Source organism: Rhincodon typus, chromosome 9 (assembly GCF_021869965.1).
Source record: "Rhincodon typus isolate 14 chromosome 9, sRhiTyp1.1, whole genome shotgun sequence".
NCBI classification, from domain to species: Eukaryota; Metazoa; Chordata; class Chondrichthyes; order Orectolobiformes; family Rhincodontidae; genus Rhincodon; species Rhincodon typus.
In genome coordinates this window covers 61,554,976-61,578,610 of record NC_063340.1, presented here as the reverse complement: position 1 = coordinate 61,578,610, position 23,635 = coordinate 61,554,976, and the positions used below count along the sequence as shown (strand labels likewise).

General features: G+C 39.4%; 1 protein-coding gene across 1 annotated transcript in view; it reads right to left on the bottom strand.

Moving 5' to 3' along the window:
• Nucleotides 1-23,498, bottom strand: part of LOC109921530 (metastasis-associated protein MTA1-like) — a 43,649-nt gene extending 20,151 nt beyond the window's left edge. Inside the window, exons 1-5 of the mRNA XM_020521581.2 lie at nucleotides 23,415-23,498; nucleotides 16,882-17,040; nucleotides 11,211-11,246; nucleotides 8,636-8,661; nucleotides 4,990-5,144 (exon numbers count right to left, since the gene is read on the bottom strand). Of these exons, the coding sequence (XP_020377170.2) occupies nucleotides 4,990-5,144; nucleotides 8,636-8,661; nucleotides 11,211-11,241 (212 nt within the window). The 5' untranslated portion in view covers nucleotides 11,242-11,246; nucleotides 16,882-17,040; nucleotides 23,415-23,498. The remainder of the gene's footprint in view (nucleotides 1-4,989; nucleotides 5,145-8,635; nucleotides 8,662-11,210; nucleotides 11,247-16,881; nucleotides 17,041-23,414) is intronic.
• Between the last annotated feature and the right edge of the window lie 137 nt (nucleotides 23,499-23,635).

Sequence of the window (23,635 nt, the reverse complement as noted above, 5' to 3'; positions counted from 1 at the left end):
CAGATTCTCCAGCATCTGCAGTTCCTACTATCTCTCAGATAATTTATAAATAACGTTTTAATGGAGGAGGTGGCTAAAGGGGGAATTTCAGAGATCAGAGTGTAGGTAGCTGAAGGCATGGTTGACAAAGGAGCAGCAGTTAAAATGTGGACTGTGCAAGAGGCTAGAATTGGAGGAATGTAGATTTTGAAGGTTGCAAGGCTGGAGAAAGAGATTCATTTTTGCTTCCAATGTGAATAATGCAATATAAATGTAAATCTTAGTTTTATGGTTATTACTGCAATTTTTTTTGATGCTGTACAAGACGAGGCTAGTCAGCCTCAGGGAAAGTAGTAGTGTTTTCCAGTTTCTACTTTGTGAATAGCATTGCAAATATCCAGTTCAAGTAAAGGAGAGGTTTGACACAGACTACAGCTCTCTCAGAACTACTCCAAATATTGAATTTAATTCTCAGATATGAAGATTGTATTGCAGTAATTGTTTGATTTCCCACACCAGTTCTGTTCAGGCCTTTCTGATTTCACGTGCCAGCTTTTGTTTAATAGATTTGTTAATTTAGAAAAATTAATACACAGTATGATTGTTACATAAATAAGACTATCAAAAATTCACAAAAACAAATCAGCAAATGGTCAAGCGATTTTTGTCTTTGCTCAGAGAAAATATACCCTGAAGACTTTAAACATTAATGTGTTAAAGTTTCTGGCCTAAAACATCTAAATAAATAAGGAATAGTTAACAACAGAAAACAAAAATTATAAGTAAAAGGTAAATGAAACCAAGATTCTACATGGAATCAATCACACACTGAAAATGTCCACATTAAATCACAAAATATTTCAGAGCTACATTTTTTTGGATTACAGCTGTATGTTTGGAACATGGACAGTGCAACAAAGCAAGCCACAGCACGGGAACAAAAACAGAAATTGCTGGAAAAGCTCAGTAGGTCTGGCAGCATCTGTGAATAAAAAGTCAGAGTTAACATTTCGGGTCCAGTGGCCCTTCCTCAGAACGTTAACTCTGATATTTTCTTCACAGATGCTGCCAGATCTGCTGAACTTTTCCAGCAACTTCTGTTTTTGTTCCTGATTTACACCATCTGCAGTTCTTTTGGTTTTTATTAAGACACAGCACAGACCTATTTTGGTTTCAAGGGTCCTGTCACACTCAATTTTTAGTCCAGGTACACAGGTTCCCAGAAATAGGTCATAAGCTGCCCTGGAGGCAGCCGGGTTTGGAAGGATGGTGGCTACAACGCTGCAGTTCCCTAGAAATTCATCCCAATTGTTTTAGAAGTTTTTAGGCTCCCTAGCCCATAACCAACACACAAACACTCACCCCCCACCCACACGTAATACTACTTAATAACTACAAAGACCCCATCATCCCAACCTATGCCCCACACAAATGCATGCACCCACAAGGGCAATGCAACACAATACCACACACCCATTCTACCTTCATAGCCACTCAGCAGTATGCACAATGGGCAGATCTCAGGGATCAGATAGATAAAAATAGAGAAAGATTTCTAAAATCTAATAGGTTTTTACTTACTAACACTTAATACTACTGCAAACTCACCCATTCATGGAATTGTTTCAAAAATAAAATCCATTAAGTAACCACATCAAAGACAGGGAGTTATTTAAAACCTTTTCAAACTGTCAATTAAGATGTGAACTCAGCACTGATGAGCACCCTTGTAGTTTTATAACCTCAGCCGACATTCACAATTACCCTAGTTGCAATACTAGCAATTGGGAATAATCAATAAAGAACACTTCTTAAAAAAAAAAAGTAGGAATAAATGGTAATAGTTTTCTTCCTAGCCTACATCAGATAAACTATCAGTCTGGCGGAGTTGTTTCCTTTTAACACTAACTGACAGCTTTACCCTCATCTGTTCATGTTTAAAGGACCAGGGATTTAAAAAAAATTATATCAGGACACTGAAATCCCTCAACAGTATTTATGCCCACAAATCTGTGACTTCCATATCGTGAGTTCAGACCCTTGGAATGGCCAAAATGGGACCTGTTTAAATGCAGCACAAATTTCAACTTGCCCTGATGAATTCAAGTCTTCTGACTGCATAATTCAGACTCCTCCCATTTCGCTCAGCCGGAAACATACATACGATCATAAACATTAGGAGCTGGAATAGGCTTTCTGGCTCCTTGGAGTCTGTTCTGCAAAAGACAGTCTCCTTTAGGCCTGAAGTGCCAAAAATTTGATCTTTCAGAAATGGGGTAGGACCTCCATATCTGATTTGATTTGATTTACTATTGTCACATGTACCAAGGTACAGTGAAAAGTTTTGCTTTGCGTGCAGTACAAACAGATCATACCGTACAAAGTTCATAGGTTAACAGAATAGTGTGAGGAATACAATGTTACGGCTGCAGAAAAGGAGCACAAAGAGCAAGGTCAACTTTGAATTTAAAATTTGAGAGGTCCATTCAGAAGTCTAATAACAGTGGGAAAGAAGCTGTCCTTGAATCTGTTGTTACTCGTGTTTCAGCTTTTATATTATCTGCCCGATGAAAGAGGTTGAAAGAGATTATAACTGATGTTGGCGGGGTCTTTGATTATGTTGGTTGCCTTTCTGAGGCAGCAAGAAGTATAGATGGAGTCAGTGGATGGAAGGTTGGATTGCGTGATGGACTGGGCTGTATTCACAACTCTCTGTAGTTTCTTACAGTCCTGGGGGGACAGTTACCACACCAAGCTGTAATGCACCTGGATAGAACGCTTTCTATGGCGCGCCTATAAAAATTGGTAAGCATCTTTACGGACATGATGAATTTCCTTAAACTTCTGAGGAAGTAGAGGCGACGTTGCACTTTCTTGACCGGTGCATCAATGTTGTGGACCAGGACAGATAGTTGGTGATTCTAGGAACTTGACACTCTTGACCACCTCCACCTCAGCACCACTGACGTAGACAGGGGCATGCCCTCGACCTTGCTTCCAGAAGTCAATGATCAGCTCTTTCATTTTGCTGATGTTGAGTGAGAGATTGTTATCTTTACACCATGCCACTAAGTACTCTATCTCTTTCCTGTATTCTGTCTTGCCATTGTTTGAGATCTAGCCTACAATGGCGGCATCAAATTGTCAAACTTGTAAATGGAGTTAGGATGAAACTTGGCTATACTGTCATGACTGTATAGGGAGTATAGTATGACTATGCAGCCTTGCAGGGTGTCAGTGCTGAGGATTATCCTGGAGGAGATGTTGTTGCCTATTCTCACCGATTGATTTGTATCACGGTCATCATTTTCAAAGGTCTCTGTTGTCAATTCAACTGTACCAAAATATGGGTTATACATTTGATGAGCACTGAACTACCATTTCCTAGATTTCATGGAGCACAGGAAAGGGATAAAAGGGTTTGAAAGAGTATTAAAAACATGCGCCTTTTAAGAGTATTTTGACATTATTCTGCTGAGCCCCTTGCATCGTACACTATTTTTCACCTGAAATTAGTCAAAAACTGTTTGGAAACTCAGCTCAGTTTTACTGATTTGAGTCACTGATATGTAGTTAAGAGTGGCCTAAGAAAATTCTTCTTCACATGCTTATATTGCAGTGTTGTGGGGTTCGTCGCCAATTTTATTGTTGGATGTTGGAAACAACTTAATTACTTGAATCTAAAAATGAGAACTGTACAGATTTGACTAAATTCTTCATTTCACAACACAGCATTTCTAAAGCACTAATGTATCTTTCAGCCACCTTAAAAAAAACTATTTATTATCTGTAAAGGAAATATTTCTCAACATTGAGATGACTTCATTGTCAACTGACAAAGATTTCAATATGGGGTCTAAGCTCAAAGAATATTATTTTCTAAATCAGTTTTGAAATTATTGGTTTAAAAAATGCTATGAAGAAATGCAGCACCATATTAAACAATAATAATGCAAGGTTAAACAGTAAAATTGCATTCAACAAGAACGCTTCTATTATTTAAGGATGATTAATTGCAATTGCATCATTTAAGGTAATTGTGTCTTTTTTATATCAAATTGATTTTCTATACCTACAATCTAACTGATGTTCACCAACCTCGAGAAAAATTAATCCTATGTATTTACATATATAATCAAGATTATAAAACAATTCATAATTTCCCATGTGTGAGTTATCCTATTTGAACACTTTAAATAAAATTAGCTTTTTGCTACAAGTCACAATGCAAGCTCTAAAGAGGTAAAAAGCAGAAAGACTTAAAATCTGCAGTTTCTAACAGTGACAATGGTTCAACATAAACTGTGCTTAGTTAGTTAATTGGAAGCGCTGCTCAGAGACAATCAAAAGCAAAATTAATGACTGATCACACTGAGGTAGAAATCTTATGCTGCTTAAAGAACTCAAATTAATACATGTCTAAGAATAATAAATCGCTAAGAACAGACAATATTCCAGAGAGCCGACAGAAACCAGGCAGGAATTTGGAAGGCTGCGGCCATCATTCTGAGAGAACCACTAACACAATACACCAGGAACACGTTTGCTGTTACACCGCAATTGAGCTTCTCCTAAAGTCATCACAGAAGTTAAAGAATTCATAAAAGTACTCAATATTTCCTAAATCACCTGTCTTTTAGACCCAAGTTGACAGAAAGCCTGGACCAGGGTTTGGTACTTAAGAAGGATTACTATTTATTACAAATAAACAGATTCCAGTTACAGGTAAACAATTATGAACTGGCAGCATCTATTAAAACTGCATACCTGCATTATTCTGCTCTAATCGGTACTCTGTAGTACATTAGATATCTTAATAAAAGCACCTATAAAAGCATAGTGTACATTCCAAAACAGCAAAATTATAATAATTAAATCGTTTGCTTTATAAAAATATCTTAAGCAGGAGAACATGTGAAATTTCTTTGATTTTCAAGTAAATGTGATGTAGGAATTTTGCAATTATGTTTTTACAAATTTGAAGTTCCACTTCTTAATCAGATATCCCACCTTGTTTCCTCAGTGACCGCAAAAAAACCATCATCAGGGGCATCAATCCAGTTTGGCCGTTGTCTCTTGATTACAGGAATGGGTGCAGGCTGGGCAGCTTTGATTCCAGGCGACATTACTTTTCCATTAGGCAGGTATGAGAAATAATCAATGCTCTAAACAAATCACAAGGAATAAACCAAATTAAATTTGTTAATTTGCTATTGTTCGATTTTGATTAACATAGGTGATCAATATTTGACTTCCATCATCTGGTTTGAATATCTTAACATTGCATGGACTGAAATCATATCAGGAATAGAAAAGAAACACTTACTTAAAGATGGTCATAGTAATCAGCTGACCACAGGCTGAATCAAACTTCATAAAACCATCGATAAACCAGAACCAGTATGAACTAAAATTAACATTATTTTAACATGGGACTGAAACCAGACAGATGTGAAGAAACTTGCAATTCTCATTTAATTCACATCTTTATGAAAAGATCAAAATTTGGAGATCAATGAAAACATGCCTACAATTATCCAATTTTGGAGGCAATGAACCTGTACATAGACTACAGGAATGTATGGGATTGCAAGGAATTGTTTTGCAAAACAGGAAACTGATTTGTCTTAGAAGTCTACAGCACAGAAAAACAGCCATCAAGCCTGAGCTGGTCAAAACAAGCACTCAATTATTCTAAGATAACAAGGTGTAGAGCTGGATGAGCACAGCAGGCCAAACAGCATCAGAGGAGCAGGAAAGCTGACATTTCGGGTCGAGACTCTTATTCAGAAAATTATTCTAATTCCATTTTCCAGGGGAGCAGGGTTTGGTCTGGTCCATAACACCTTGGTACACAAGTGTACACCTACCTACTTTTTAAAATGTTGTGAGGATTTCTGCCTCTACTATCCTTACAAGCAGCAAGTTCCAGATTTCCAACACACACTAGGTTAAAAATAAAAATTCCTCACACTCTCCAAACCTCCTGCCCCACACCTTAAATCAATGCCCCCTAATCATTGATCCCTCATTGATCCCAAGGAGAAACGTTCCTTCCTATCTACCATTTCTATGCCCCTCATAATTTTATATTTCTCAATTAAATCCCCACTCAGAATCATCTGCTGCAAGGAAAACATCCCCAACTCTATCCAATCTCTCTTTTTAATAGAGCAATTCAGCCCAAGCAACATCCTGGTAAATCTCCGCTGCGCCCTATCCTGTGCAATCGCATCTCTCCTATAATACAGTTTCCAGAACTGCACACAATGCACTAGCTGTGGCCTAACCAACATTTAATACAGTTCCAGCACATCCTCCCTGCACTTAAACTCTCTACTTCAGCTAATAAAGGCAAGCATCCCATTTGCCTTATTAACCACCTTATTAATCGCTTTAATTCAAACCGAGAACTCAGAAGATATTTACAATACTAAAGACGGTCACAAATCTAGGAACCAACTCTGGTCTCAGGTTAAAATCAAATACAAGAACGCAGTGAAGACTTTAAACATCATATTCTTTTATCTTTTTTTTTGTACTGGACACAATTCCCTTTTAAACTTTGTATCCATGCTTGTGTGTTTGATCTTGCATCTTTGTTATTTTCCTCAAGATTTAAGTAATAAAATTGCTCCTTATTGCTTCTGGTTGACTACTTATCTAAATTTTAATTGGAATGAGATATAGCTGTGTGCTAAAAGAGACACAAAATCCAAGGAGGTTGAAAAAAAATCCTGTGGATCACATTTCCTTGAGATAATCAATTGGAGAAATGTAAGTTTTACATTTTCTTTGATATCTTTTGAAACTTAACAAAGAACAAAGCAGGCTCTAATATAGTTACTTTTGCATGCCTATTAAAGTGGAGCTTGAAAGGACTTCATCCATCTAAGAATACTCCATAGGTTACGTTAAAAACATTTTAGGATAGGAATTGTGATACATCTTCCAAATTTATGGGATCTTGAACGGACCTAAGAAGTCCAAATCATGAGTGCAATGTAATGTGCTGGATATGTAACAGAGGTGCAAGCTCTGTCAAATTGGTTGATGCAATTGTTAGACTCGCTCAATGGTCATCGTTTGCACTTATTTATTATTGGAGTCCTGTTTCTGAATCAGTGACCCTTCCTCAAACTGCGGCCCTTTATGTGCCTCAAACATAACTTCCTGTCTTCATCCAGTATATCACAGGAGAAACAAAAAATGAAAGAACTGCACATGCTGTAAATCAGGAGCAAAAACAAAGTTGCTGGAAAAGCTCAGCAGGTCTGCCAGCATCTGCGAATTTAAGAACAGAGTTAACATTTCGGGTCCAGTGACCCTTCCGTTCTGAGGAAGGACCACCGGACCCGAAACATTAACTCTGTTTTTTTCTTCACAGATGTTGCCAGACCTGCTGAGGTTTTCCAGCAACTTTGTTTTTGTTCATAGTAGAAACACGTGGGAGGAGCGTTTAGTAGCCATATCAAAGGAATTCTCAAGCAAATAAAGTAAAATCTCCATCAGTCCCACTAGGCCATGTGGGGTGGTTCGGCCAATATTTTTGGGGACTTTAGATGTGGTTTGGCTGACAAGTAATTTGGAAGATAGACTTTGTGGGGGGCAAAAACTGTTGTCTGAGTGTTCTTAATCATAATTCTTAAACATGGCATGCTGCTGGTCTTCCCATTCAAGCTCGAAAATGATGACATGGAGGAAAGGCAAAAGCAACTGGGAAAACAGCAAATATCCAAAGAGACAAAGAGGGATGGACACAGAAGCCACAGAGGTATTCAGAAACTGATCATCATACTTGGACTTACAGTACGTTACCAGTAATTGTAGAACTATAAAATTTATTCAATGTTTTTCTTAATCGTATATATTTGAAATGCTATTTTTAGAGCTGAAATTGTCAGGATCGTGCATCAAACCAATGCATGACATTTCAATGACTTGATAGATACTTGTAGGTGTTAAACGTATATTGATTGACAATTTAATTACATTCAGTTTGTGGGTAATAACTTGAGATTCACTTGTGCTTCTACATATCGGAGTAGACAGAAACCATGGATGTTGGGTTTCGGGGTGATATTTGTGATGTGTGCCTTTGCAAATAAATGTTTGTAAGTCTGTATATACAAGGCTCCACCTGACCTTCACTGCCTGGTTATCTGGATTTGGACAGCTCGAGCAAGCTCAGCAATTACTGATTTGGTAGCTTTCTGATGCTTGTTCATTCCTGTTGTTACTAATGGACTGCATCTTATTGTTTCTGATTTATTCATTTACTTAATTGGATATTTAACTGATAACTTTTCAACCAATATCTTGGCATTCAACATTTTCAAAATATGAGATGGCCATGCTAGATATGCAGCTTAAAATTAGATGAACTTAATCTACTAATGACTGGGCAAACACCAGAAGCAATACTGGGATTTGATATTTGCTCCAAATCAAAGAAAGAAAGTAGGATACCACTGGAAAGGTGATTATCCTACAATTCAACGGATGCTTCTCAGCTAAAGGTGTCGGTCAAGAACTGTTCTGGTTGCTTATTGTATAAACTTAACATTTTTGATACATTGAACAAAATTAAATAAATCAGAATAACCAAGGACTTAAACATACAGTTTGCGATAAATATCCAACAAAATTCACTTACCATTCCTTGTGCATGACTTGTAACATCTGAAAAATTTGATTAGCAGGTTAAAGGAAGTTTTAGTCACATCATTTGATAATACTCTGTAGTTTGTCATTCATATGAGATCGGCTATATTATAATTAAAGCAAAAATCCGTTCAAGGTTAATTAAACAATTACAAATCCGTAAAACCAAAAGTAAATGGAAAGCAAAATGCTGATTGACTCTGGTATACCACAAAGAAAAATAATAGATTTAAAGGTACAGATGATTAAATATTGAAGTATTACTTTCAACTTCATTTTAAAAGAAATCAACATACTCTAATTTTTTTGCATAAACATGTACAAGATAGAAATAGGAACAAACACACAGAAGTCATTTTCTTTTGATCAACCGTGAACTGCTACCATTATCTACAAAACAAAATGAAGTCCAGACCCATTTGTGAGTACAAGTAATTAACAATAATCTATGTACCAACTGCAGGATTTAAATCCCCTTCATTCTAACGTTATTATAATTTGAACAAAATAAATCTTGAACTGCTGGATTCAATCTACATTTAGGTTGATTAATTCCAAGCAGTGGGATTAATTTTAGATTATTATAGAACCTAATCAACATTATTTTCAAACCAAAGTGCAATACCCAATTACCGATGAATACAAAATAGAAGAGGTTTGAAGTGAATGGAAGGCAATGATTTCACAAAGGAATTCTGATGATAACTGAGACTACATGGGTGAAACTTAAATGATTAATAAACTTCCAAGTGAATCGAGGTAAGAATACAGCTTCAAAATCAGTGCATTATATTTAATCCTAATTAATATTATCATCTAACGGTTGGATTTTTTGCTCAGTGTTTGATCATTTTTTAAAAAAATAGCAGTAACTGCCATACTGAACTGTAACACAAAGTATAATGGAGATTATCAATGCTTGATTGCATCTACACTAAAGTACTAATGATGGCATAATGCTTATTAAATGAATCGGATATAATGGGCCAGCTATTACTAAAATCAAAGCATTTTGGTTAATTTGAATTAATAGCAACTCCACCACTGGATACAAATAAAAACGGAGCAGTAACATTTTGCAAGCACTTTTAGCAAAAAACTCACCAAGACTGTTATCGCAGTCCCCGCTCCCCCCCAGTCCTTCGCAGTCCCCCCAGCCAAACCTCTAATGTTTAGAGGGAACTCCAAATGCAGGCAAATGGGACAATTTCAGTTTAGGAAACCTGGTCGGCATGGATGAGTTGGGCTGAAGGGTCTGTTTTCATGCTGTATACCTCTGTGAATCTACTGGGGTATCAGAGCATACTGCCTTTACTTAACAAACACAAAATATCAGGATGAGTCAGAGATGACAAGCCATACTGAATTTTCCCTATCCCAAAATCAGAGACCCGTTCTGTGGAAGGGTCACCGGACCCAAGATGTTAACTCTATTCTTTTTTCTTCACAGGTGCTGCCAGCCCTGCTGAGCTTCCAGCAACTTCTGTTTTTGTTGTAAAATCAGAGGCACAGAGGCTAACTTTAATTTCCATCAAACTGAATGAGATCAGTTTAGCACTGTGTCACATCAACAGCAATTTCTAAAATAAAGCATCATGATAACCCAGTACCGAAATGCAAGTCTTAGGGTTTGTTATGATGGTATTAATTTTGGATCAGGAATTTAGTTACCTGTCTGTAGCCCTACATTTCAACTTTAATTTGGTCAAAGTATTGACTCCAGTTTGGTTACCCTACTGATTAAGGGCTCTTCCTATAGGCAACGTAATGATACTGATATAGATTATGCTCTACTTAACTTTATGCCAAAGGACTAACACAACTCATGAACAACATAGCATGAAGTGAATAATAAAGATCTCCTTCATCCTCAATACTTAACTGACATAACATTTATGTGAGGTACTCAGTACGAAAACAGGGAAGAACTGTTACTATGAGATGTATAGGCTTGTGATTAAGATTTTTGTGGGATGATTCCTTAAAATTTATTTTTTGGAACTATATTCATTGATAACCTTAGTCGTACAACTAGTTATATGAGTGACATTTTGCAATGCCAAAACCAATTTCTCTTGAAAAGGTGAAATTTTAAATATGGAGCACAATTGCATAATGTTGGATGCAAACTCAAAAGTTAGTAAACAGCTAAATGTTAAGTAGGTTACAGGAATAGCTGCACCTTCAATTCTCAAATTTAACAAAGTTTAAAGCTTGAAATTGAGACAAAATGTGTTGCTCAACTGCATAAAAATGTTTTATTTTGCATTCAATATTCTCTCTTTGCAACACATTTAAGAATATTGCTTTAAATTTGAAAGGACAATGTAGCAAAGGGTCTAGATGTTAAGAATATCCATGTTACAAAAGGAGGCTAGTCTAAGCCACTTCATCAATGACCCATGTACCACCTACAGAATGAGACATGCAACACTAAATAGGTGAAATGGTAATATTTCTTAAAAAGGCAAATTAAGTGCATCTAAAATGACATTTTCCCATTTGAAAACAATTTTGCATCTGTACAATATTAACACAGGCCTTAAGTATATATTATTACATCTTACCCCTATAGGACATCAAAAGTCGTTTCTTCATATTTCCTAAATGGAAATGAAGTTATGGAAGGTATTTAGTGTTAGTTGCAGCATACACACTTCATCACAAAGCTGCTCATTTTATATAACAACTGCAAACTCCAAATAATCATAAGTCTTTACTCCCAGCAAGAAAGTATTTCTAAAATAGAAGCTGCTCATTGCACTTATGGCAATGTATGTATAAAATTAATTTGCAGTCATGGACTTGCTTCAATACACAGCTACCCAAAAGTCTTCTAATCGAGCTCCCAATTTTGATTTGCCACAAACAAGAATGAATTCTAGCGGCCCCCGATGTTCTAGCTGAGGTTGATTAAATTAGCACAGGCCAAGAATTGAACCTGCAACCTTAAAAATGACTATGAATAAAATCAATTATCTGATTACATATGATTTTCAGGCAAACTGTAGCCACGTGTGCACTTTGCAGTTTTCAGTAGAACGTAGCTACAACACAGATCTAGTAAAGAGTTTATAAAACAGTGGTGCTGCAAATCTCAGCCCAGTCTTGTGTAAGTTCAGTCAAGATCTAGTCTCACACTCCAGTTTCCATACGTCTTGGTGGGGAATGGGCCTCCAACCACTCTAAGCACACTCATTGACAAAAAAAAGGGTTGGACTATGGGATCCTTATATGAGGAGAGAGGCTTCTACATCTGGTGAAAACAGATAGTGATCAATTCTATGACGGAAGTGAGGTCCACTTAGGCACTTCACCAGGACTTTCCAGCATGTGATACTCTGACCTTGAAATTACAAACAAACTTTTTAAAAGTAATTACACGTGCTGTTAGGGAGGTTTTAAACTAATTTGGCAAGGGGATGGCCAAGGAATAGATGTTGGAAGCAAGGTTCAGTCAGATGTAGAAGGAATACCAAGACAGTCCAGCAGGCAGAGAAGACATGGGCACATGGAAGGTCCAGAAAGCTAAACTGTATCTACTTTAATGCAGTGGGCTTGAATGGTAAGGCGGATGAACTTGGTGCATTGATCAGCACATGGGAAGATGGTACTGATGCAATCACAGATATGATTGAATGAAGGGTGGGACTAGCAGCTCAACATTCCAGTACATAGAGGCTTCAGGCGTGATGGGGAGAGAAGTGTGAGAAGTGGGAGCATTTTATTATTGATAATGGAGACAATCACTGCAGTAACGTGGGAGGATGTTTTAGAAGGATTTCAAAATGAGGCCATCTGGGTAGAGCTTAGAAACAAAAAAAAAGGGGCGATCACTTTGCTGGGATTATACTACTGGCTTCCTAACAGTCAGATAGAAATAGAGGAGTAGATATGTAGGTAAATCACAGGAAGGTGTGAGAGAAACAGGGTTATAGTTGGAGATTTCAACTTTGGTAACATTAAGTTAAGGGCTCGCCTTAGTGTGAAAAGTTCAGATGGAGCGGAATTTTTAAAGTGCATCCAGGAAAGATTTTTGTACCAGTACGCAGAATGTCTTACTAGAGATAGGGCAGTGCTAGACCTAATATTATGGAATGAAGCCAGTCAAGTGGTTGAAGTGTCAGTGGGCAATTATTTTGGAGAAGATGTATTTCTCCAATAACGTGATAGTTGCATTCTTGTGTGACCGCACGCTATAGAAAATTGCGTTATGGGGAAATTGCTATAGAAAATCGCTATACCTGTACAGTAGAAAGTTTATGTTATCCAAACAGCGCCAACTATTCATCAATCGTGTTACAGCCAACTTGCATTAACAAAACAAGTGTTCTCGCAGCAATACCTGTAGTGACCATAACTCTGTTTCAAAGTCATGATGTGGAGTTGCCAGTGTTGAGTGGGGTGGACAAGGTCAGGAGTCACATGGCACCACGTTATAGTCCAACAGGTTTATTTGAAATCATAAAATTTTTGGAGCATTGTTCCTTCATCAGTTGAAGTTGTTTCAAACAGTTTCAAAGTCATCATACAAAGGGATAAGGATAGTGCAGGTGTTAAGAGTCTAAACTGGGGGAAGGCCAATTTCAATCTCATTAGACAGAATCTGGCAAGCACAGACAGAGAACAGCGACTTGCAGGTAAGTTTACATTCAGAAAGTTGGCATCTTTTAAAAGTAGTTTAGTGAGAGTTCACAGGCAGCATGTTCCTCTAAGAGTGAAGGGAATGTCAGCTAGTTCAGGGAACTTTGGATATCAAGGAATATTGAGAGATTGATAAAGAAAAGCAAGGAAGCATATGTTAGGTAACGAGCATTAAAACAGGGGAGGCCCTTCAAGAGCACAGTGTGTATGGGGGTGTGCTTAAAAAAAAAACTAATTAGGAGGGGCCACAAAATGTCTTTGGCACATAGCATTAAGGACAACCCGAAGGCATTTTATAAGAACACTAACAGTAAGAGGGTGACCAGGGAAAGAGTGCGGTCTATTAGAGACCAAAGGGACAATTTGTGCCTGGAGCCAGAGAACATGGGTGATGTTTCAAGTTAATATTTCTAATCTGTATTCACAGATGAAAGGGCAATATAGCTGAAGATTTTGGTTGGGATGGCAAGGTTCTAAAGCAGGTAAAGATTAATAAGGAAGAAGTATTGGATGCTTTGACGGGCATAAAGTTGTATAAATCTCCAGGGCCTAATGAGATGTATTTCAGACTGCTATGGGAGGCAAGGGAGGAGATTGCTGGGGCCCTGACAGAGATATTTAATATTTGGCTGGCCACAGGTAAAGTGCTGGATGACTGGAGGATTGCTAATGTGGTCCCTTTGTTCAAGAAGGGCAGCAGGGGTAGGCCAAATAACCACAGACCAGTTATTCTGACGCCAGTGGTAGGGAAATGATCGAAAAAAATTCTGAGTGACAAGATGAATCAACACTTGGAAAGGCAGGGGTTGTTTAGGGATAGTCAGCATGGATTGATTGGAGGGAGATCCTGTCTGACTAATTTGTTTTTTTTGGAAAGGTGACTAAATATACTGATGAGGGTAGTGCAGTTGATGTGGTTTATATGGACTTCAGTCACACCTTTGACAAGATGCCACATGGTCCAGAAGATAAGAGTCTGTGGGATCCAAGGCAAGATGGCAAACTGGATCCAAAACTGGCTTGCAAACAGGAGGCAAACGGTGATGGTGGAGGGTTGTTTCTGTGATTGGAAGCCTATGACTAGCGATGTACCACAGGGATCAATGGTATTTGTTATGTACTTTAACAGTATAAAGTCATAGAGTTATACAGCACTGAAACTAACCCTTCGGTCCAACATGTCTATGCCGATCAGATATCCTAAACTGATCTAGTCCCATTTGCCAGTATTTGGCCCATATCCCTCAGAACCCTTCCTATTCATGTACCCATCCAGATCCTTTTCAATGTTGTAATTGTAGTCGCCTCCACCACTTTGTCTGGCAGCTCGCTCCATGCATGCACCACCCTCTGTGTGAAAAGGTTACCCCTCAGGTCCATTTTAAATCTTCCCCCTCTCACTTTAAGCCTATGCCCTCTAGTTTTGGAAGGGTCTAGACCCGAAACGTCAGCTTTCCGGCTCCTCTGATGCTGCTTGGCCTGCTGTATTCATCCAGCTCTACACCTTGTTATATCAGATTTACCAGGATGTTGCCTGGGATGGAAAGTTTCAGTTATGGGGACAGACTGGACACGCTGGAGCAGAAGCAAGCTGAAGGGTTAAAATAGAGGTATACAAAATTACACGAGGCATATTAAAGGTAGATCGTGAGGTGATCTGAAGAAAAACGTTTTCACTCAGAGGGTGGCAGAAGTATGGAACTTGCTGTTTGAGAGGGTGGTGGAGGCAGGTTTTCTTGCAACATTTAAGAAGGACTTAAAATATCAGATGGCTATGGAGCCAGTGCAGGTAAATGGGAATAGTTTGGCGTTTGTTGGTCAGCATAGACAGTAGGTCGATGGACCTGCTTCTATGCTGTATGACTATGAAAAATCTGATGCTATCCTTTTTTCCAACTTCAGAACGTACTTTATGGAAACCTTGGATGGACTTGAACAAATATACTTGGGAGTCTGTCAGAGTCAATTAGCCAGATATACCCATCGTTTCCCATGCAAACTACAGTAGTTTAACTGTATTACAGTAGTTTGGGGTGGCACAGTGGCTCAGTGGTTAGCACTGCTGCCTCACAGCGCTAGGGATCTGGATTCAATTCCACCCTCGGGCGTCTGTCTGTGTGAAGTTTGCACATTCTCCCCGTGTCTGCGTGGGTTCCCTCCAGGTGCTCCGGTTTCCTCCCACAGTCCAAAAACGTGCAGGTTAGGTGGATTGGCCATGCTAAATTGCCCGTAGTGTTCAGGGATGTGTAGATTAGGGGGATGGGTCTGGGTGGGATGTTCTGAGTGTCAGTGTGGACTTGTTGGGCCGAAGGGCCTGTTTCCACACTGTAGGGATTCTAATAAGTCTAGAAGTGCACCTTTTCTTTTAAAGACGCTTGTACCCTTAAATTCGCTAATATCTGGCCTTTACTGCACTGTCAGTCAGTTTTGTCTTTATCATCTATTACACCTAACCAATACAGATGTCACCAAGTCATCTTTTTCTAATCTATCTGCTTCTGTCACTAATTTTTCAGCTGACCTATTATTTTACATCCAATCAGCCAGCTTCCTTTAATGGGTTCTATTATATGCAATGCACTTTGTTTGAAGGATTGCAATGTTATCATGTTACTCCACATTGGTCTGTATAAGATCATAACAAATAGGAGCAAGTAGTAGGACAACTGGCCAAATGAGCCTGCTCCACCTGACTGCGGCTCGACTCCACTTTCCTGCTTGCACCCCTACCGACTCCCCTCCGAAAGAAAATCCTCAACTCCTTTGTAGTTCATAAAATCAATCCAATTCAGCTTTGAATATATTCAATGATCCGGTCTCCACTGTGGAAGATTCCAAAGATATTTAAAAGAAGAAATTCCTCCTCATCTCCACCTTGAATGTGAGGCCCTTATTTTGTAAAGTGTGCAGCTGAGTAGACTTCCAAGGAAAGCTTAAGTTAACTGTCTCGCTGTTGGGTTGATACAATCTACCCCAAGTGCCTGAAAAATGAGCAATTTGTACTATATAACTTATCAAAGCAGTCAACCTTAATTTTTCTATAAAACCAGTTTGTACAAGGTGACTTTCAGGGCATTCAAATTACTCTGTATGCTTTAATGGGAAGATCTTCCACTATTCAGCACAATACTCAATTGAATTTTCATGAAAAGTATAGTATAAAAGGCCAATAGCTGAACTTATTTGCTAAAGACTGAGACTCAAAAGTAATCCAGCAGACTAATTTCCATAATTGCAATATTACATGAAACTCTTGAACCATAGCAAGAAAATATTTTCGATTATTCTAAGCTACAGAAAAAATGATGCCCAATAAATAAAGCACTGAAATCACAATGGCAAGTACAAACCTTAGGTTTGACTGACAGTCAAATTACCAGTCTTTTGAGTTAACCCTCTACTAATTTTGAACCCTATTACATACCTCCTGACACAGGTCTACGCAATGTAAAACTGCATAACATAAAACATATAATCCTCCCTACTAAAAAACACAAAAGTTGTGACAATGGGGCTCTATAGAAATTAAATAAGTAAGGCACTGAACATAATATTAGCAATTATTACACACTTAAACTTGACTGTTAAACTAACCATGCACACCGTTGTGCAGGCTGTAACTTTGGTTTCCTAGAATTGTTGGAGAACCATGGTTTTGAATTGCAAATAGTCGCTTTGATGATTGACTGAAGTTCCCTGAAGTGAGGCTTGACACTCGTCTGAATACCTCTGGCTTTACAGCAGGATGCACTTCTGCATATTGACAAAAGGTTAACAGGCAATTAGATAATCAAGACAAGTGGAAGAAAGAGCAGACAAGTAAAAAAAATTTTGACATTATTCATTAATTAATTGGTTACTTGGTTACCGTTGCAAGGTTTTAATGACACAGAAGAAGTGTCCTATGTGGTTTCCATAAGAACGCAAGAAATATAAAATCATGCACAATCATGGACTGCCTCAATAACTGCTAACTTTCAAGCTCCACTCCTGGGATGATACTCCCCTGCATTCTTCAAAACTGCACACAGTGCATATAGTGAGCTTCATCGAGCCAATAGTGTCCTGGGTTTTGTTATCTGAGTTCTAAACTGGCACAGTTACACCAAACAAATACTGTTCATCAGCCTTCACCCAAGACTATCTGCTGCACTGAACTGCTTAGCGTGCACCGGCTTCATTCAAGCCTCTCACAGCCCCTCGGGCTTCCCTGAGCACCCCACTATGCAAAGCTATTCAACTGCTCTATGACTTCCGTGAACCTCAACTGCACAGAACATATGCAGTGCATTTGCCTTTCGTAGCACAGCTAACACCAGCCCTGCCTAACATGATCTCTGCTCTCTCACATACTATCTTTCAGTTACAACGCTTATCAACTTTGTCAATTCCTTTTCAGTGACTCTTAAACTAACTTTCGACTCTATTCTCTTCCCCCTTGGTCCAGGCACTCCCCACCTACCTCTGGGACACAAACCACGCCCTCCATCTCTTCAGAAACTTCCAGTTCTCTGGCCACCAGCACTTCATCTTTACTATGGACGTTCAATCCCTATACACATCCATACCACACAAGGACGGCCTGTAGGCCCTCAGTTTTTTCCTCTCCATTCAATCCAGACCTCCCCACCAATACTCTCCTCTGCCTTGCTGAACTAGTCATCACCCTCGATAACTTTTCCTTCAATTCTTCCCACTATCTCCAAATCCAGGGGGTTGCCTGGACACTCACATCGGCCCCAGCTACACCTGTCGTTTTGTCGGTAATGTTGAATAGTCCCTCTTCAGTACATACACCGGTACTGTTCCCCAACTCTTCCACCATTACATCAATGACTGCATTGGTGCTCATCCTGCACCCAGGCTGAACAGGAGCAGTTCATCGACTTCGCCAACAACTTCCACCCCGTCCTCAAATTCACTTGGTCTATCTCATACACCTCCCTCCCCTTTATGACCTCTCTGTTTCCAGTTCTAGCGACAGTTTACAGACTGACATTTACTGTAAATCCACAGACTCCCATAGCTACCTAGACTGCACTTCCTCCCATCTTGCATCCTGCAAAAACTCTATCCCGTTTTCCCAATTCCTCTGTCTCCGTCGCATCTGCTCTTACAAGGAGACATTCCACTCCCAAGCATCTCAGATGTCCTCCTTTTTCAAACAATGTTCTTTTCCCCCTCTTCTGTCATCCAGACAGCCCTCCACCGCACCTCCTCCATTCCCCACTCCACAGCTCTAAACCACAACACCACCCCGCTACAAACTTAATAAAGATAGGGTCCCCCTTGTCCTCACTTTCCACCCCACCAGCCTCTGCATCCAACGTTTCACCCTCAAACACTTGTGCTAACTCCAATTAGACCCCACCACCCAGAACATCTTCCACTCCCCACTCCTCTTTGCCTTCTGAAAGGACCATTCCCTTTGCCCCCCCCTAGTTTGCGCCACACTCCCCACCAACCACTCCAACCCCCACGTTACCTTCCCCCGTAACCATAAAAGATGCAACACCTGCCCATACACCACCTCCCTCACCTCCATTCAGGGCCCTAAACAGTCCTTCCAGGTGAGACAGAGCTTCACCTGCATCTCCTCCAACCTAGTCCACTGCATCCAGTGGTCCTGATGTGGTCTTCCCTACAGTGAGACCAAACGTAGACTAGGTGACTGTTTGGCCAAGCAGCTTCACCTGGCTCGTAATGGCCAGCCTAACCTCCCAGTCACCGCCCATTTCAACTCTCCCCCACCCGCCCCCCCAACTCCTCTTCCGACACATCCGTCCTCAGCCTCCTCCAGTGTCGCAATTCAGAATGTAAATTTGAGGAACAACACTTTATCTTCTGCCTGGGCACCCTACAGGCTGGAGGATTCAAAATTGAGCTCTCCAATTTCAAATAACCTTCCCACCCATCTCCTGGCTCCCTTTCCAGCCCGGCTTCCTCTCCTCCATTCTTCCTACTGACCCTCCCTTCCAGCTGCCAACTGAATTCATCCCTCCCATCGACCTACCAGGTGTTACCTACTACTATCAGCACCATTCCACTACCCCCCTTCTCCCCCACACCTTTATCTGCAGCTTCCCCTACCCCCACATCTAGTCCTGAAGTATAACACCCAAAACGCTGACTTCTCCTTTCCTTCAGATACTGCCTGGCTTGCTGTGTTGTTCCAGCCTCCTATTTGTCTACCTTTGAAACCCTTGTATTGGTCCCATTCCTACTGTTAGGCAAACTCAGATGTAACTGATATTTTGAGGTAATCAAATGCAACAAAACTTTAGATATCACAATTTCACAGAATGCTGGCTTACAGCACAAATTGCATACAACAAAACTGGTTTTCATTACATAATATCATTATATGCTCTAAGGTGACGCGGCTTATTCTCTATTGTACGGTAGTCTACAGAACAAAAATCCATTTATTTATTTTTTATAGTCACAATGCTTCAAGGACATAAAATTTAGTAGAATTTATCTAATCTAAATTCATATCACATTAGGTCAAAGCAAACTCTTGTTTGCAACAGTCATCATTAAACAAGAGTGTTTTCAATGTTAAAAAAAATGGATCAAAAATTAATAGCATGCAAGTTGTGTTAGGACATGTTCTCTCATCTATCGAGAGTTATGGGGAGTATATATCCCAATTCCTCTGACATTTTTGTAATTCTAATCTTATTTAATATCAGCCTTCACATAAACTCTCTCAGCCACACCACAGGTCAACCAGCAACCTTACCAGTTCTGAAGTACCTACATAGGGCAAAGCAATTTATGACCGTTTCATTCTTTCTCTTAACACCTACAACTTTTCTACAATCTCCCTAAGGAAGCAAAACTCATTTTTTTGTTCCAACATCCACTTAAGGATCAACTTGGCTCAGTTGGTAGCACTACTGTGCAAGTTAGAATACTCAACTTTCACTACTCAACATTTAATTCAGTTATATTCTTATCTATCTGGTAGTCATCAAAAGATCATCTGCAATGGTTGTCTTTCCTGCAGCCACATGTCTGACACCAGTGTCCAAAAAGAATCAATACATCCCCTTCTCACATCTACCACTTATCTATATCCTGCACTTTGGTGACATACTTTGAAAACCTAGAGCTGGAATTACAGGTGTTGTACTGCCCACCATCCCTCAACCTAACATTTGGCGGTTTCTCCACAGCTATATTAGCTATATAATGTAGACAGCAGCCTTCAATGTTTCAGATGAAATATCTGCCACATCTGGGAGGGGAATGTTTTACCCAGCAAACCTGTAATCCTAGCAGTGCCAGGATTGAGCAAAGAAGAAAACACAAAAGAAAACTGATGAAGACGAGACTTAACAGTAAGTCTAGGATTTTGGGCAGGCTTGACTGGCAGATACCAGTGAATTTGGGGTTGTTGGTGGGTGAAGGTCGGGGGGGGGGGGGGAAGAATTTCACGAGGCGGGGGATAGAAGGGTTAACTCCACTGCCGGCTGCACACTGCCAGGCTGTCTGTCTAGCCTTCAGTTTTCCATACCACACAGAAGGGCAGAGATAGAATAAGGTCTTTAGATAGTTACTTAATGGCCTCAAGGTCGGCAGTCTGCCTGACACCATCACCAACTACCATAATATGGGAGACACAAGGGTGGGCAGTCAGAGGAAAGGCCGTTGTTTTATTTTGTGGACCCTATTCCCCCAGCCTTCAGATACGAAAGCAGAAGGCCATACAAATCAGGACCACAGTATGTTTTCACAGGTATGTTGAAACAAAGGTCTACCTCACTACTGCCTCTCTCAACTCCTCCATTGTCTCAGAACTAGATCCAATATTGGATGAGCAGAATTCAGTTAAATGTTGCTCAGAACAGAACCATCTTTTCAGTCCCCACTACAAATCTAAGCAACCAACAGCAACACTCTCCTCGGAACCATTTGAGGCTGAATCAGATTGTTTGCAACCTTGGTGGCACGTCTGGCCCCAGGGCAAACTAAGCACATACATATCTGTGCAATCAATAAGACAGCTTTATTTTGGCCGCTGCCTCAATTCATGTGCTGCCAAAGCTTTGATCCATGTCATTGTTTCCCCTATATGCCAATTCCATCACATTCCTGGCCAGCACCTCTCACTCTGTCCCCATAAACTTAAGATCACTGCTGGCAGTTAGGATGCTCTCCGAATTTCTTCTTTTTTAAACTTGAAAACTTCAATTTGACCACTTGTCATATCTAATTCTAAGAAATACAGCTAATTTTCTTCACAATCTCTCAAATGTATGTTGCCTAAAAACATATTTCCTGTTTTTGTACCTTCTCAAGGGAATACATTTTGAACATACTTACAGTATATAATGAAATCTCTGACAAATGGAGAGCAAATAATAAATAAATAGCCTTGATTTGAAAAGGAATACTTCAATAATCAATGAATCAGTAATATTCCAGAATATAATCCAGGATAGCTGGTCTTGTTATTTTTAACTGTTTGGGTTCTTGTCATGTTTTATTACAGTTTATCCCGAGGTCAATTTCCTGCAAATTATGATGTTGTATTACATGAACATGGGAACAGGAGTAGGCCATCCAGCCTGCCCTGCCATTCTATACAATCATGGGTTTTCTCACCCATCCCCATAATTTTGTACACACTGGTCTATCAATCAATCTATCAATCTCTAATTTGATGTCAAAGACTGAGCCTCCACAGTCCTCTATGGTAGAGAATTCCAAAGGTTCACAAACCTCCGGTAAAATAATTTCTAAATTAAGCTCCCTGAAATTAGATGTACCAACGAGGAACAACACATTAATCTGCATGAATTCTGTCTGTCCCTTTAAGTTATTTTGTAGCTTTCAGTGAGATCACCTCTTATTCTTCAAAACTCAGGAAATACAGGCTCAGTTTGCCTAATCTTACTTTTGTAGGGCAGTCTCCCCAACCAAGTGATCAGTCTAGTGAATCTTTTCTTAAATAAGGAGACCAAAACTGTGCACAGTACTCCAAATGCAATCTAACCAAGCTCTTATACAAACGAAGCAAGACTTCACTACTACTGTACTCAAATCCTCTTGCATTAAAGGCCAAGTTTTGTTAGCCTTCCTAATAGCTTGCAGGACCTGCACGTCAGCCTTCAGTGACTTATGAACAAGGACATCTAGGTCCCTTTGTAAATCTACACCTTCTACCTCTTGCCAATTAAGAAATACTCTGTGTAACCGTTTCTCCTGCCAAAGAGGATAACTTCACATTTTTTCCGCATTATACTCCATCTGACATGCTTTAGCCCATCCACTTAGCTTTATATCATCTGCAATTTTGGAAAAATTACATTTGGTTCACACCTCCAATTCATTGATAGTGAACACCTGGGGCTCAAGCACTCATCCTTGCAGTACCCTACTAGTCACAGCCTGCCAATGTGAAAATGAAACAATTTTCTGTCTTTTAACCCATCATTAATCCATGTCAGTACATTATGTCTTAATCCACTCACCTGAACCTTTCTAACCAGCCTCCTGTGGAAGACTTTATCAAAATCCGTCTGTAAATCTGAATATACTACATCCATTGGCTCTTCTTTATCAATTTCATTGGTCAAAAAATTCTAACACATTCATCGAACACTATTTCCTGTTCAGAAATCCATGCTGATATGCCCATGCAGATCATTATCAAACAGATATCTATTTATCCATTCATTTACAGTAGATTGTAGAAATATCCCGACTACTAATGGAGTGGTAATAACTGTTTCACTAATTTATCAATTATACCAATATATTAAAATGTTCTAAATGGTTGCTTTGCCTGGTGGTGGGGACAGGGGTTCAGGGGAGGGCAGTAGTTAATGACCTTTCAACAAAAGTGCAAAACTATCCCAAACCACAGCAGTGGAATGCTGAAACTTGTGAAAATGAAAATATGCTTAAAAAAAATCTTCTAAAATCCAAAATGGTCTTGCATGCTAAATTATTTTCATAATTGCATACCTGAGAACAATCCATCAGGTTTTAATTTAAATAACCTTTAGTTTCTTTGATGGTATTTGCATTATCATTCAAATTAGATAAGACTTGGTGATACTTCTGTTTGAATTTCTAAAACAGAATTCAAAATAAGCAGCAACTTCTGCACTCACCAAGATACTTGATAATACTTGTTAGAGGCTTCCTCAAAGGAACTTTGATATTCAGTGGTCTTTTCACTGCCTCTGGAAATCTCACTGTACCTGCAGATGAAAGGGGAGACATCTAATGTACATGTATTGGCTACAAGAAGCCTAGATATTTTAGACAGTACCCTTCAAAGGAAACCTCTAGAACTTCCTATCCATTTCTCAAATTTATACAATATTTAAAT